This window comes from Vanessa cardui, chromosome 5, assembly GCF_905220365.1.
Source record: "Vanessa cardui chromosome 5, ilVanCard2.1, whole genome shotgun sequence".
Lineage (NCBI taxonomy): Eukaryota > Metazoa > Arthropoda > Insecta > Lepidoptera > Nymphalidae > Vanessa > Vanessa cardui.
In genome coordinates, this window is record NC_061127.1 from 2,216,565 (window position 1) to 2,229,926 (window position 13,362).

General features: G+C 31.8%; 1 protein-coding gene across 1 annotated transcript in view; it reads right to left on the minus strand.

Annotated features, from left to right (window-relative positions):
* Nucleotides 1-5,084: 5,084 nt before the first annotated feature.
* Nucleotides 5,085-13,362, minus strand: part of LOC124529948 — a 51,753-nt gene continuing 43,475 nt past the window's right edge. The window contains exons 3-6 of the mRNA XM_047103899.1: nucleotides 11,702-11,888; nucleotides 10,503-10,642; nucleotides 8,407-8,626; nucleotides 5,085-5,317 (exon numbers count right to left, since the gene is read on the minus strand). Of these exons, the coding sequence (XP_046959855.1) occupies nucleotides 5,229-5,317; nucleotides 8,407-8,626; nucleotides 10,503-10,642; nucleotides 11,702-11,888 (636 nt within the window). The 3' untranslated portion in view covers nucleotides 5,085-5,228. The remainder of the gene's footprint in view (nucleotides 5,318-8,406; nucleotides 8,627-10,502; nucleotides 10,643-11,701; nucleotides 11,889-13,362) is intronic.

Sequence of the window (13,362 nt, forward strand, 5' to 3'; positions counted from 1 at the left end):
GGCAAACTTTAGTTTAGTGTAATTTCTTAAAAATAATACAATAAAACAATTATTTCATTGTTTACGTTAAATATTTTATGCATTAAATAAGTTGGCCTATTTGTTGAATACAGAACTTGATCTTTTGCCGCGGAGGAATATAAATGTTTACTAAAGTGTACGTGCCTTTTGTCGGACGGATAGATAGACTGACAGGTAGACAGATGTATGTATTTGTACATATAGAAAACTAACATCCTCCTTATTTACTGTTGTACACTATTGTCCAAGTATACGGGTCACGTATACATCCTAACTCAGGGCTCGAACCTAGGACAGAAACTACGGCCTAAAAATGTGTCTTAAAGTCAAACTTTAACAGCCTATATTTAACACGTTCACTATAATAACTGGGAAAATGAGTGGAGCGACATAATGGCTTGAACTAAAAATACGTTTAAAAATGTAAGCGATGGATGCTGCATATGAATTGCACTTATATGCATTTAGTCGCACGCATACAGAGGTACAAGCTCTTAGTCTTATACCTGTGTGCGTGATATTTATTTATCTGTAATAAAAATTAATAAACATTTTTTGCAATGTGTGTGTTGTGTATGTGTGTGTATGGGTGTAGTGTAATTGTATGCTATTGTAAACGCTATTTCATACAACTCTATTACCTGATTAAAACGAAACCGTTATAATGTAATACAAAAGTAGGATAATAAAACACATTTGTTTTTATTTACGTTTATTTGCCGCCATTAAGAACGTGACATCCAATGACAATATCATATAATACATAATGTAACTCGACCAAAATAATTAGACATCTATATTCGAAAGCAGCGTTTAAGCCACTCGTCTAAATATCTTGGTCGTTTATATAATATACAAACTAATAAACACATGTATCACAGAATAATTTGATAGTGCTAGAAATTGACCATACTTTAAAAGGTGGACGATCACAAAACGACTCAAAAGACGGGTCACACGAAAATCAAATACATTTAATTTTATGGGTAAATTACTAAGAATTCTTCCTATGTTAATGTGCTGTTTTGAAGAGAATATTAGTTTAATATGATAATCTTAGTAAGCGAGATAAACTCGACGGTATTCTGGATTAAATTTTGTACTCGTATATTGCTAAGCAATGAGAAACGAACAAGTACATCCCCATTTTACATATGAAATGCTATTACACACAATGTTACCCAAATAGCGCCAATATCAAGACTTATAATTAAAGTTTCTATTTCTGTAATGGGTAAGAGATTCCGAGATTTTTTTCAAAGAGTAAGTAAGAGTTTGAAAAAATAATAGTGTTAATTAAACTCATATATGATATAACACGAAAGAGAAAGTAATTAATTAGTATAAGGATCAATGGAGAAAAATACAACATCTTTTAAAATTTCAAACGGATGGGATGAGAGTAAAAGACAGATAATGATATCTCAAACTTACGAAACGTTTTATTTGAACGCTTTTGAATCAATACTTGTCGAGATTGTACTATCCGTAAGTGAAACGAATCGTTTTTTGAATATTATATAATATAATTATCGAACACTAAACAATTGTGTACATGTTACCTTTTAATTACTTTTTCCCAGTTGAAAGCATATTAAGATATTCATATTATACAATTCTTTAAGTTTATACATTATATACGTATTCTCGATCATTCTAGAAGTCCTAGTTTCTATTATATAAACGTAAATGTTATTTGTTTCACCCATCCTTAAATACTCGTAATAGCCTGAAGGGCCAGTGTAAGCTTACAAAGTCAGCGTAGGTTCTTAGCTTTGTAAGATTTGATCGTGATGCCAAAACTAATATTTAGATAACAAATATTTACCATCGAAGGTCAAGACCTACGGCCACGAGATTGTCAATATCAGAACACTATACGGTATATTCTATCACCAAATAAACAGTAATAAGGATTTGTTCCGACGAATCGCGTCAAAAGTTTAATGATTTAAGTGAAATTGCTTCTAGTTTTCTATCTAAATTTGTTGGTGATAAATTTAGTTGGTATATAACAAAAACATTCCTCTGATTGAATTTATAAGAAAAACTAAAAGTCGCTTACAAATTACTAGGAAATCCGTCGAAGTTTTTTTGTTAATATTACTTGGCTGAGTCATTCGTTTAGATAGCAACGACTTCGAAAAGTAGATTAAAATTTTCGTTTGGGTTCGTTTGACAACCTGAACCAAGTTCTTCCATCTCCTGTACTGTAAGGCTTGATGTTAAATACAAAAAGTTACGTGACGCGACGTATTGTACCGAAATATGTACAGTAACTGCAAACCCCTAGTTCTGCAGTTACTGTACGCCATCGTATCATCGCATCGTATCCATAAATATGTCGTAGGCGACGTATTTATGGATTCATATGATTAAATAAATATTGTATTGGTAAACCTATCTAGAGTAGAGTAAACCCATACAATATTCATTACAGTTTTGGCGTGGCTCTTAAAATTAGTTGTCTAATCATGAACACATGTCCTAGGACCAAAATCTGTTGAAGCAGTAAAGTCTTAAAACCACGATTGGGGATCTGAATACGTAGCGTAATCATTATGCAACCAGGTAGATAACATGATAAAAGTAAAGGGATGCGATGGATGCAATAGAAAATTGAGAAGTTTGGCGCATTTTTGAGAGAGATTACTATAGAGACTAGAATAGAAAAGAAAAACGGTAAAATTATTTATTTATTTGAAAAAAGAATCACTAAAATGGTAAACATTTTGAACAAATAGTCCGAAAACTTAACACGTTTTAAAAACTCAGTTTTTTTTATGAAGAGTTCTAATATAGTCCTTATATTCTTTGCTGAAATATATTTCGAATCCTCTTAGTAATTCACCCCTTGTTATCTACGCGAAACCAAAAACGAAGAATCAAATATGTTATCCTTATATTAGTTTAGACACCTTAGTAGCTATTTATTAAGTTTACATATATATACAGAGTTGTCAATTATATTAGCGTTATTATAGAAATTGGCACAACAATATATTAATCGAGCCCAAGTTTCATGTCAAAGATATACATGTCCAACCTAAAGATATATACAAATTTAAAGTAAGTAAATATTTTGGGCAATCCTGAGTTTATCTCATACTCTGGATCAAGATATAGGCCGGTAAGTTCTTTAAAATAAGAAAAGAAGTAATTTATGAGGCTTGTTGCACTTTGCCACTATGACGCCCATTTTAAGGAGCCGGTTTATAACTCATTCCAAGATCCTGTTTCAGTTCTGATTGATACTGAGATAGAACTTTATACGACTTATAAAGGATATCATTTGCATATTGTAAGTATCCAGATTTAGTTCAAGATTCAGGTGTGACGTTATCTTGTGATTATCTTAACTATCGATGATTACAGTTATCACATATTTTATTTATAATCATATTCAACATTAAAAAAGTTTCTGAAACTTTTCAATGGTAAGATTGTCACATCAACAAAACATTCGAATATCCGGCCGATTTTCAGAACTTATACTTTCGAATCCAAATATATTTATTGTATCTTGAATTTACGTATTTCCTTTTCAGCGCACAATTACTTGGCACAGTTATGGAAGCGTTCAGAAACACGCTTTACGCTTTTCTGTAGTCAGAAGTGTCACACGAATTGTGAATCGTATAAAAAACCTAATAGCGTAATGAAATATTTGAAGGTTATTTTTTCAATATTTGAACAAGACTTAAGGTTATATTCAAATTAAAAAAAAGTAAACATTTGAATTTCGAATAAATCGATTGCAACTCTATCAATAACAATTTATTCTTACACAGAAAATAAAATACAGAAGTAATCTCGATATTATTAATATTAAAATTTTAAAAGAAAAAAATTATAAAATAATAAATTATTTAGAAAATTATACGCGGACGGAGTTGTCGCTTGTAAATAATTACAACGAAAGTAGAAATGAAACTTGGGCCGAGTGTAATCATAATTTATCCTAATTTGAAGAATTTATCAGATGTAATAAATAATATTTAGATATAATTAAGAAACATACAATCGCGGCTCTTAATAAATTATATTTAACCAAACATTCACACTGACGATAGCAATTAGAAATGAAATAATAAACAAATTTATAGCAAATGAGACACATTAAGTATCAAAACATAGGCCCTTAGATACGATAGATTCGTTATTTTCGTTGCAAAGCAAAATCTTAAATTCTTAGACAACATTTATATTTTTTTTTATAATTTACAGATTTAAATTTTATTCATTTCGGCTCCCGTCGCAACATATGTAAATATAATTACAAACTTTACGTGTAATAAAACGTCGAAATTCAGTGCTTGCTATATTTATAGATAATTTTTGTTTTCATATATTTTTATTTCTGATGACATTCGTATAAATTTCCATCCACTCCACACAGCTTAAGACTTATAATAAACAAGCATTAATTTTTATAAAAAAAAATTGTTTCTAATTAAAACCTTTTTCGAATTCGAAGGGAATTGCGTTTGAATTCGATATTAGTCATATCGAGTTCTTGTTCAGTAGTCTTTTGTCTGCAACAGAATAGACAGTACAAAGCCGTTTGTGATCGCAATAAAAAGAAACAAAACAATAAATGTAAAAATGATCTTCATAAACCTATAGTTAAATTTTAATATGAAGACTTAGAACAATACATAACTCTTTGATGTATTATGTGAAATCAATTGTAGAAATATAATTTTTCATGCGTAATCCTCTGACAATAAATGCTATCTATGAAATAGTTTTTAATATGACTCAAATTAAAATTTACCGTCAAGACAAACAATACTTTTCCAAATATAATAATATGTGGAATAATTTCTTATTGAATATTTAATATTCAGCGATAAACGAATATGCTCTATTCACGATTCACGAGTCAACTTTTAGTATTTAATAACAAAACAACAGATGTTAAACGAAATTCCCTTGTAATAAAATCCATATTTAGCACAGAATATAATTATAATACAGATAATCATAAAATATATGACATATTTTATTCAACAAAAACAACAAATCCATACAAATCAAACAAATTAATTCATCCTAAAATTCAAGTCACAAAGGAAACATACTGGAATAAATTGCGTCGTAATTATTTGTTTTATTGGAATACGTGTCGAAAGTGGATGGAAAAATTAACTACCTAAAGACTATTCTCTTCGTTTATACAAATACCAATATCCTATCCAACTTCGTTAGACTTCACTAAAGGCACTGTATTTAGAAAATATATGTACGCAGATGCACGTCGCCAACACCAAAGCTACATCCGCGGAACTGGAACCTGTAGACAAAACATAGTGATATAGTATGAAACGTAAAAACAATAGGTCAGTGTCACATTGAAATTTGAGCCACATAGCCCACATCTCAATAACAATAAAAATATAACTACTCAATACAACTTTGCACGTAAAACAGTGATCGTAACAATCGATCCTAAATATGATGTGCTTAATAGTGTGTTATATAAATGTCAGTCGGATGATCAAATAGTCACATAGTAAGATCACCAATCAGTCCTTACATCAGCAACGCACTTCCAACCATGGGACGAAGATGCAATGCCCCTTATCCAACTACACTAACTTCGAATCGGTACTTGACAATACTAAGCATCGTCGTTTACAAGTGGAATATGGGATGAGTATTACCACAGAGTAAAATTTGCATATATAATTGGTACTTAACTATTTATTTGTTGTAACATACGTTAAGATCAGGAATCGCCAATGGCTATGAAAATACTAGTTGTTACCCGCGGCTTCGCTTGCGTTTTGAGGTTTGGTTGTCGTGTGTTAGGCAAAAAAAGAGCCTATGTCCTTCTTTGGTGTTCAAATTTGCTTCATACCAAATTTCATCAAATTCCTTTCAATGGTTTTGTATTGAAACAGCGACAGACAGACAGACAGAGTTGTCATAATTACAATATTTGTATGGATAACATCATGAGGATTGTCGTTGATGAAAATTGATTAAGAATTTTTTCCACCAAGCCCACATTGGAGCTGCGTAATAAAATAAATCTTAAACCCCCAAGGGATATATGTCGAGCAGGACATTAAGCGGTTGATACTTTATTTAAGGAAATCGAAACCTTTTCTTTTCAGAGCCGATGTAACAGGCACAAGGGACATAACAAGTTAATTTCCAAGGTAAGAAACATATTAGAGATGAAAGTGATGGTTAATATTTGTTACAGACTATTTTTGTGCATTGTGGCCCTTTACATATCATATAGCTCATCCTTCTAATTTTAAATTTAAAAAAAAAAATGAGCTCTATTAAAAAAGAGGTTTTATGTATCTAAATATTAGCACATGTTAGATTGAGGTTAGTTTCGTCGTTAATAAAATAGATAGATATGATTGTTGGCATATCGTATGCTATTCCTGCCTTCTTATTTGAAATTTAAAAAAAAACGAGCTCTATTAAAAAAGGTTTTATGTATCTAAATAGTTGCAGATGTTAGATTGAGCTCAGTTTTATCGTTAATAAAATAGCCAGATATGGTCGCTGGCATATCGTATGCTATTCCTGTTATGGTATATATAAGCGACTAATCCAAAAAGACCACAAAACGACGTTCTAACTATCACCAGCTAGCGTTCCGAATGGAAGGCTTTTCTGAATTACCCCAATGCTTTGTGATCTAAAGCTGCGGCTCTATCAAAGGAAAATTGGAAACTTTTGTATCGTCAACGCGCGTTCGAGATGAAAGTTTCTGTAATAATATTACACTTGTCAACACATATTAATGCAGTGTTGTGAAAGTGATTACAATCGAATTGTAAGATTTCCAAACAAATTGCTAATTTTTTTAGTGTAAGCGGTCTATAATATTATGAAGGTATATAATATCATTTTTTTTATTTTTTATGTATTCTATTTTTTAAATTTAATTATATAAGAATATATTAAATTGATTAAAAAAACCTATTCGGGCACTAACTGGAAAAGAACCGGTGAAAGAAACTTATAGGGACTAATTTTGTTCTGTAGTTACGAACAAAATGAAAAAAAAAAAAACAAGAATAAAACCATCTAACACTGTCTTAAATAATCATTAAACAAATATCAATACCCATCTCATTCTATTGATTAAAAATTCCTGTACATATTGATATATGTTTTATAAGCTTTCAATTAAATAAAGAATGTAAAAATATTTTCATATAGTAACAAGATATTTGTTCTATTCCCAGAAGGCTTACCCAAAGTTACATAACCCAAATTCAATTAACTTTTGTGATCTATAGATACAAAAGTAAACAAGTTCATAATTAAAACAACAACTATTTTGTATTTGTAGACGATTGACTTGAAACTAAATAAATTGATACTTCGTCCATTGTTTCGAAACTGGTTAGTAATGAGGCGTTCTTTGAACAATATCAGAATAATTGGGATTGTAAGAATCAACAATACGTTTCTATTATATTTCGTTTCTCTTACTATTTATGTTTAATTTTATTTTCATTCATAGTAACAGAGCTGATGTACAAATGGACCACCAAGTTGTAAGTCATATCAAGAGCAGTAGTGGCTTCACTGTTCTTAATATTGATACTCTAAATCAAAAATAAAGAATCCGTTCGAGAGTAATCTTAGTATGCATATGTAGATTATCTACTGAAAGGAACTATTAAGATATTGAGTAGTTATTCTTTTTCGATGAGAAGAACAATTAAGATGTAATGTAGTGACGAAATTTATATTACATATCAATTAAATACAATGGAATTACTATTCTACTACACTTCCTTTATGTACAGTATATAATGCGATGCGTTAAAACTCCAGGGCGTGGCTATGTGACATGTCTTTATATAAATGCATGTACTCTTCAAACTATATGGTTATTCTGTAACAAGAAACAAGAATCTCACCGCAAAACATTCGTGTGAAATCTCAGAATGTTATGTATGACTTTTTGGTGGTAAGGCTTTTTGCCCATTTCGGTAGGTACTAAGCCATTCATCAGATATTCTACCGCCAAACACTACTATTTAGAATTGATGTGTTCTAGTTTGAAGGCTGAGTAAGTCAGTGGAACTACCAGCATGAGGGACATAATATCTTAGTTCCCAAGGTTGCTGGAGCATTAGTGATAATATTTCTTACAGTACAATTTTCTATGGGCGGTGGACCATATGCTCGCCCGCCAACACATATCATAAAAAAGACTATGATAATTATAAAATTTATAGATTACATGTATCACATATTGGCTTATCAATTAGTAAGTCAGCTATCAATATTCCACGAGTAACAAACGAAGTAAATACTGACAAAATCACACTGCTGAACAATAATGTCACAAAGTCACGACACAATTTTATACCAACGCTTTACCTGTCAAGCTGGACTTACCAGACGCGGTGTACATAGACAAATGCGGTGACCGCGCGACGACCAGAGTTGCATTCGAAGATCTCATATAAGGCGGTCGTGTAGGCTGATTGGCTTCACAGCGGACTGCGATGAAACCTCTCGCTGTGGCCACTCTTACACGCAGAGGGCGCCAGCTGGACCGCAAGCCGAAATCATCAGCTGATGACACTTCCGTGTTGTCGCTCATCCAGGGTTCTGTCTGAGGACATATTACGCTTTTAATTTCCTCCGCCTTTATAGACCATAGCTTTATTTATTGTCCGGCTTAAGTCCAGTTTTTATTATAGCTTATCTATTTTTAATTAGAAACGGTGGACAAACGACTAAACACTAAACTTATTTTTTTGTAAATAAAACATTTTGGGTATTACGGTCAGAATGGACTAATTGTCATAAAACATTCTATTAATTTGTCGCATTTTTTTTTTAATAAAAAAAAAAGAAATATAATATTCAAACTATTGTACGAGTATTGTAATTGCTATAAATATAGAGAAAACCTTATTGCTAAATAATCTCTTCAACCCAAGCTTGGTCAGGCGAATTGGTCCAGTGAAGGTATAGGGAAACATTCCAAGTTACGACCTAGATAAATGGATCTTTATATATACATAGTTGAAATTCAACCATAATCGTTATTGAACAGAGAAAAACATATAAATTTCCATACGAAAGTTTTTTTAGATCAAAATAAAGGGCGTCGCAACTAAAAGCAAAAAGAAATAGTAGAATATGAAGAACTATCATATCATCTTTGCCTCTGTTGATTCGAAATATTATGAATTGGGACATAGTGAACATTATGCCTTATATTTCAACTCTTAACTATGTTAACTACGAGTACGTGAGGCTTAGCTAACAATACCGGTGCAAAGTTTAAACTCAATCTAAAAGCGATATGTGAACGCAAAGTATTTTTTTAATAATATTTTCGAGTATTATAACCAGGGATAATATTATATGATGTATAAGAATTTGAGCTGAGCTTAGGGGTTAGAACGCGTGCATCTTAACCGATGATTTCGGGTTCAAACCCAGGCAAGCACCACTATATATATGTACTAAAATTAAAATTCACATCATGCTTGTCGGCGAAGGAAAATATCGTGAGGAAACCTGCTTGTGTCTAAATTCATCGAAATTCTGCCACATGTGCATTCCACCAACCCGCATTCGAATAGCGTGGGGAAATATGTTCCAAAAGTCACTCCTTAATGGGAGAGGAGCCCAGTAGTGGGAAATTTACAGGCTATTACAAATCTACAATTGTTGCCTTTGAACTGAAACTCGAATATCTTTTTGAAAAACAGTAAATTGTTTCTTTGTTCGAACATAATATAGTGACGGTTACGATTGTATCCAAATGTTTGTTTGAAATTTAATAAATAGTATATACTAAAGTATTCTATTCTATATACATTTGTTACAAACAAAAACAATTAAATTTTGTATAAAAATATCCGATGCTAATGAAAATACATATAAATCTAAACCAAATTCACTGACGGAAGCCGCATTATTCCTGACTGCTATAGGTTTTAAATTTTCTTTATTAACAAATTGCTTACGCGAGGCTGGGACGTTAGGCTTGTATTTAATATTTGTACGATAGCGGAAGATGGGAATAATATAGTATTAATAATAAATATGCGACGGATACCAATTATTGAAAGCAAGCCCTCGGGCATAAAATATAATCATTCTGTTATCAGTATTTATTTAAAATTTCGCATTCAATTCTAGGTTCAAGCATTAGGAATTAAGTATTTATTGTACTACCAGTCGCCCGCGGCTTCGCTTGCATATTCATTCATTCATTCGTGAAAGAGCCACAGACATACAGACAGACATAGTTACTTTAAAATTTCTACTATTAGTATAGATAATTTACAACAAATACTTTTTAATTAAATATACCAAAAAAAACGTTATTCTTTTGTTGTGTATCATTAATTGAATTACGCTTTATCCAGAAAATAATATTGACGCATACGCAGCGATAAATTTCAAAGAATCGTGCAGAACTATATACGCTTATTTCCTGTTAAAATTGGTGTATGTTGGAAATGAAATACCTTTTCAGGTCTCCCATCGACGTACCACACGATATTCGCTGGCGGCATGGCTGGCTTAGTTGAACAATTGAGCAAAACATCTTCACCAAGCTGAACGTTCCCTGAAGCTCCCGTTATCACTGGATCTTCTTTTAACGTTACTAAATTTGCAGAATGAAGAATATATATATTTAATTACATAAATAATAAATAAATATAATTAATAAATTTTGGATAACATCACATACATTACTCTGATCCCAATGTAAGTAGCTAAATCAATTGTATTATAGAAATCAGAAGTATCGTTACTTCTGATTTCTATAATACAAGTGCTCGGTACCACAAACACTTTTTTACGCTGACTCGGCCGGGAATCGAACCCGGGTCTCCGAGTGGCGTACGCATGTAAACCGCTAAAAAACACTACCCACCGTGGAGGTTTGAATAGGCTTCCCTAGCTAACTTTTATTGATTGCTAGCGCTAAGAACTACTAGGGTATCATAAACTACCAGGCTAACATAAAAATAATGTTCAATGTTTATTTTTCAATATTTATATTTATGCCTATGACTTTTTGTAATAAGGTTTTAATGGTGATTTTTAACCAAACTAAAATTTAATTCTATACAATTATATGTAACCTTTATATAAAATATAAAGATATTGTTAAAATGAGACACAATACATGTTACAATATTCTACGTGATAAAATGGATTCACTGTCTAGAGATAAATTGACACTGGCTTAGCCCAACATCAAACGTAATGACCAGTTTTTTTTTAATTAACTTAACAGACCAGCTTGTACAGTCAGAGTAAGAAAACCCTCGTCAGTTTTCAAATTCATTCCTTTATCGAGTCGTAAACTCTTAGTACCTTTTGATACTATAGCACTTAACTGACAACTGAATATAAAATTAAACTTACATAGTATGCTAACTTGGTTCAAAATAGTGTAACATATGTCCTAAGGGACAGTCTAGTTTTATAAGAACATGAAATCTTTTTAATGGCGTAATTACTTATTACAAATTTAAATTATATACAATATCTTAAACCGAGTTGTCAAAATATATCTGTCAGTGTCATATATTCTCGATCGGTAAAGCAGATTATCGGCCATACTGAGCACACGAAATTACATCTTAAGGCAACGAATCTTTTCTTAGCCCGACTGTACAAAGGTCACACTAAAAAATGTTGTTAAGTAAATTACCAGCGACTGTTAAATATTTCGTCTGATTGACGACTGCGAATCTCGGCCCCTCGGTGGAGACCTCACAGGTGAAGGATATCCTTGTGTTGTACCTCCTCGGCAACACCACACTGATGGAACAGCTGTTCAAGTTACATGCGCCACGTGACACGCTGCCTGCTGTCGTGTTGAAGGTTCTCGTTGGAGGCTAGTGAAAGAAATTTCAAAGTAAATATATCATTAAAAAAAAAAAAAAAAATTTTTATAGTGTACATAGTTGTTAAAATAAATGGACTACTTGTTGGAAGGTATTAACCTCCGTTTATGGAAATTGGCGTTGTATGAAATATTAACGAATCCGTACGTAATGGGTCACCAATCTTGGGAACTAAGTAATGAACTTTGTGTCAGTAGTAACACTAGCTCATTCACTCTTTAAACCGGAACACAGCAATCCCATGAGGGGATAACACCGAGCCTTATTACTAAGAAAATAAAATCTGTTTTCCAAAAATTGCTTACATGTTGCACATATAAAAGTAACAATGATATTTCCATTTCAACAAATTAATCGTTCAGTGTATTAATTTATTTTTCATTTTATTACTTTGAAATTGAAACAAATGAATTTTTTGAAGCTATGAAGCCTTTTAGGTCCAAAGATCTGACAATATAGTAATTGTTTTATATGAATGAGCCTTATAACGTTAAACATAATTGTAAGGCAAGACACTTCAATGCAATAAGACGGCTCGAACCTTCAGGCGCTTGTTAAATTAATCTAATTTCAACGCTTCCCATTTATTATTATGAACTCGAGTGACTTTTAATATCGAACGATTAATGTTAACAGAATTTCAATTCGAAATTTAAAAAATCGCTCAATTTGTTAGTCCACTGACTCCGTGACACCATTTTTCGAATTTTCATTTTAGTTCCCGTATATTGTCAGCGTGTCGATAATTTAAAAACCTTTTGTTGATTAATAACGTGAATTGAATTTATTTTATTTATGACTAGCTGTGCCTGTGACTTTGTGCACGTTTATATTTAACAAATAACTTATTGTTGAAGCTTAAGTTATTCTCATTATTACATCAGCTATTTGCCAGTAAAAGTCCGGTCAAAATCGGTCCAGCAGTTCGAAATATTAGCCGGAAGAAACAGACAGACAGAAGAACGACAGTTTCTGTCGATTTATCGTTTTTTTTTTTTAATGTATTAATATATTAAGGACACACGTTTGTCGTACGTTTAGTTCGAAAAAATAGTAGTTTATATACTGCACTCAATAATTAATATTCAATAAAATCTACCACTGATTTGTTAACGAATAATGTAATTCGAGAAGAACCAGCGAAAGACAGCCTCGCCTCAGACAGCCTCTTTATAGTATGTTATAGTACTAGTACTTAGTATTTACGTTTTCAACTTTGAAATAAAACATCGTGCGAAAACCTGTATGTAACAGATGTAAATACATCACAAGTGTATACTAATTACCATCATAACTTTAGAAGAACTTGGTGGAATGAGTTCCAAAAATTTTGCTTCTCATCTGGGGAGTCTTCTAAGTAAGCCTTATCCAAGAAGATAATTATTTACGTGATACCTACACTTAATATTATTTTTATGTCCGCTGCTAAGAATTCCATATACATAATATTCTGTGTATTTCTTTA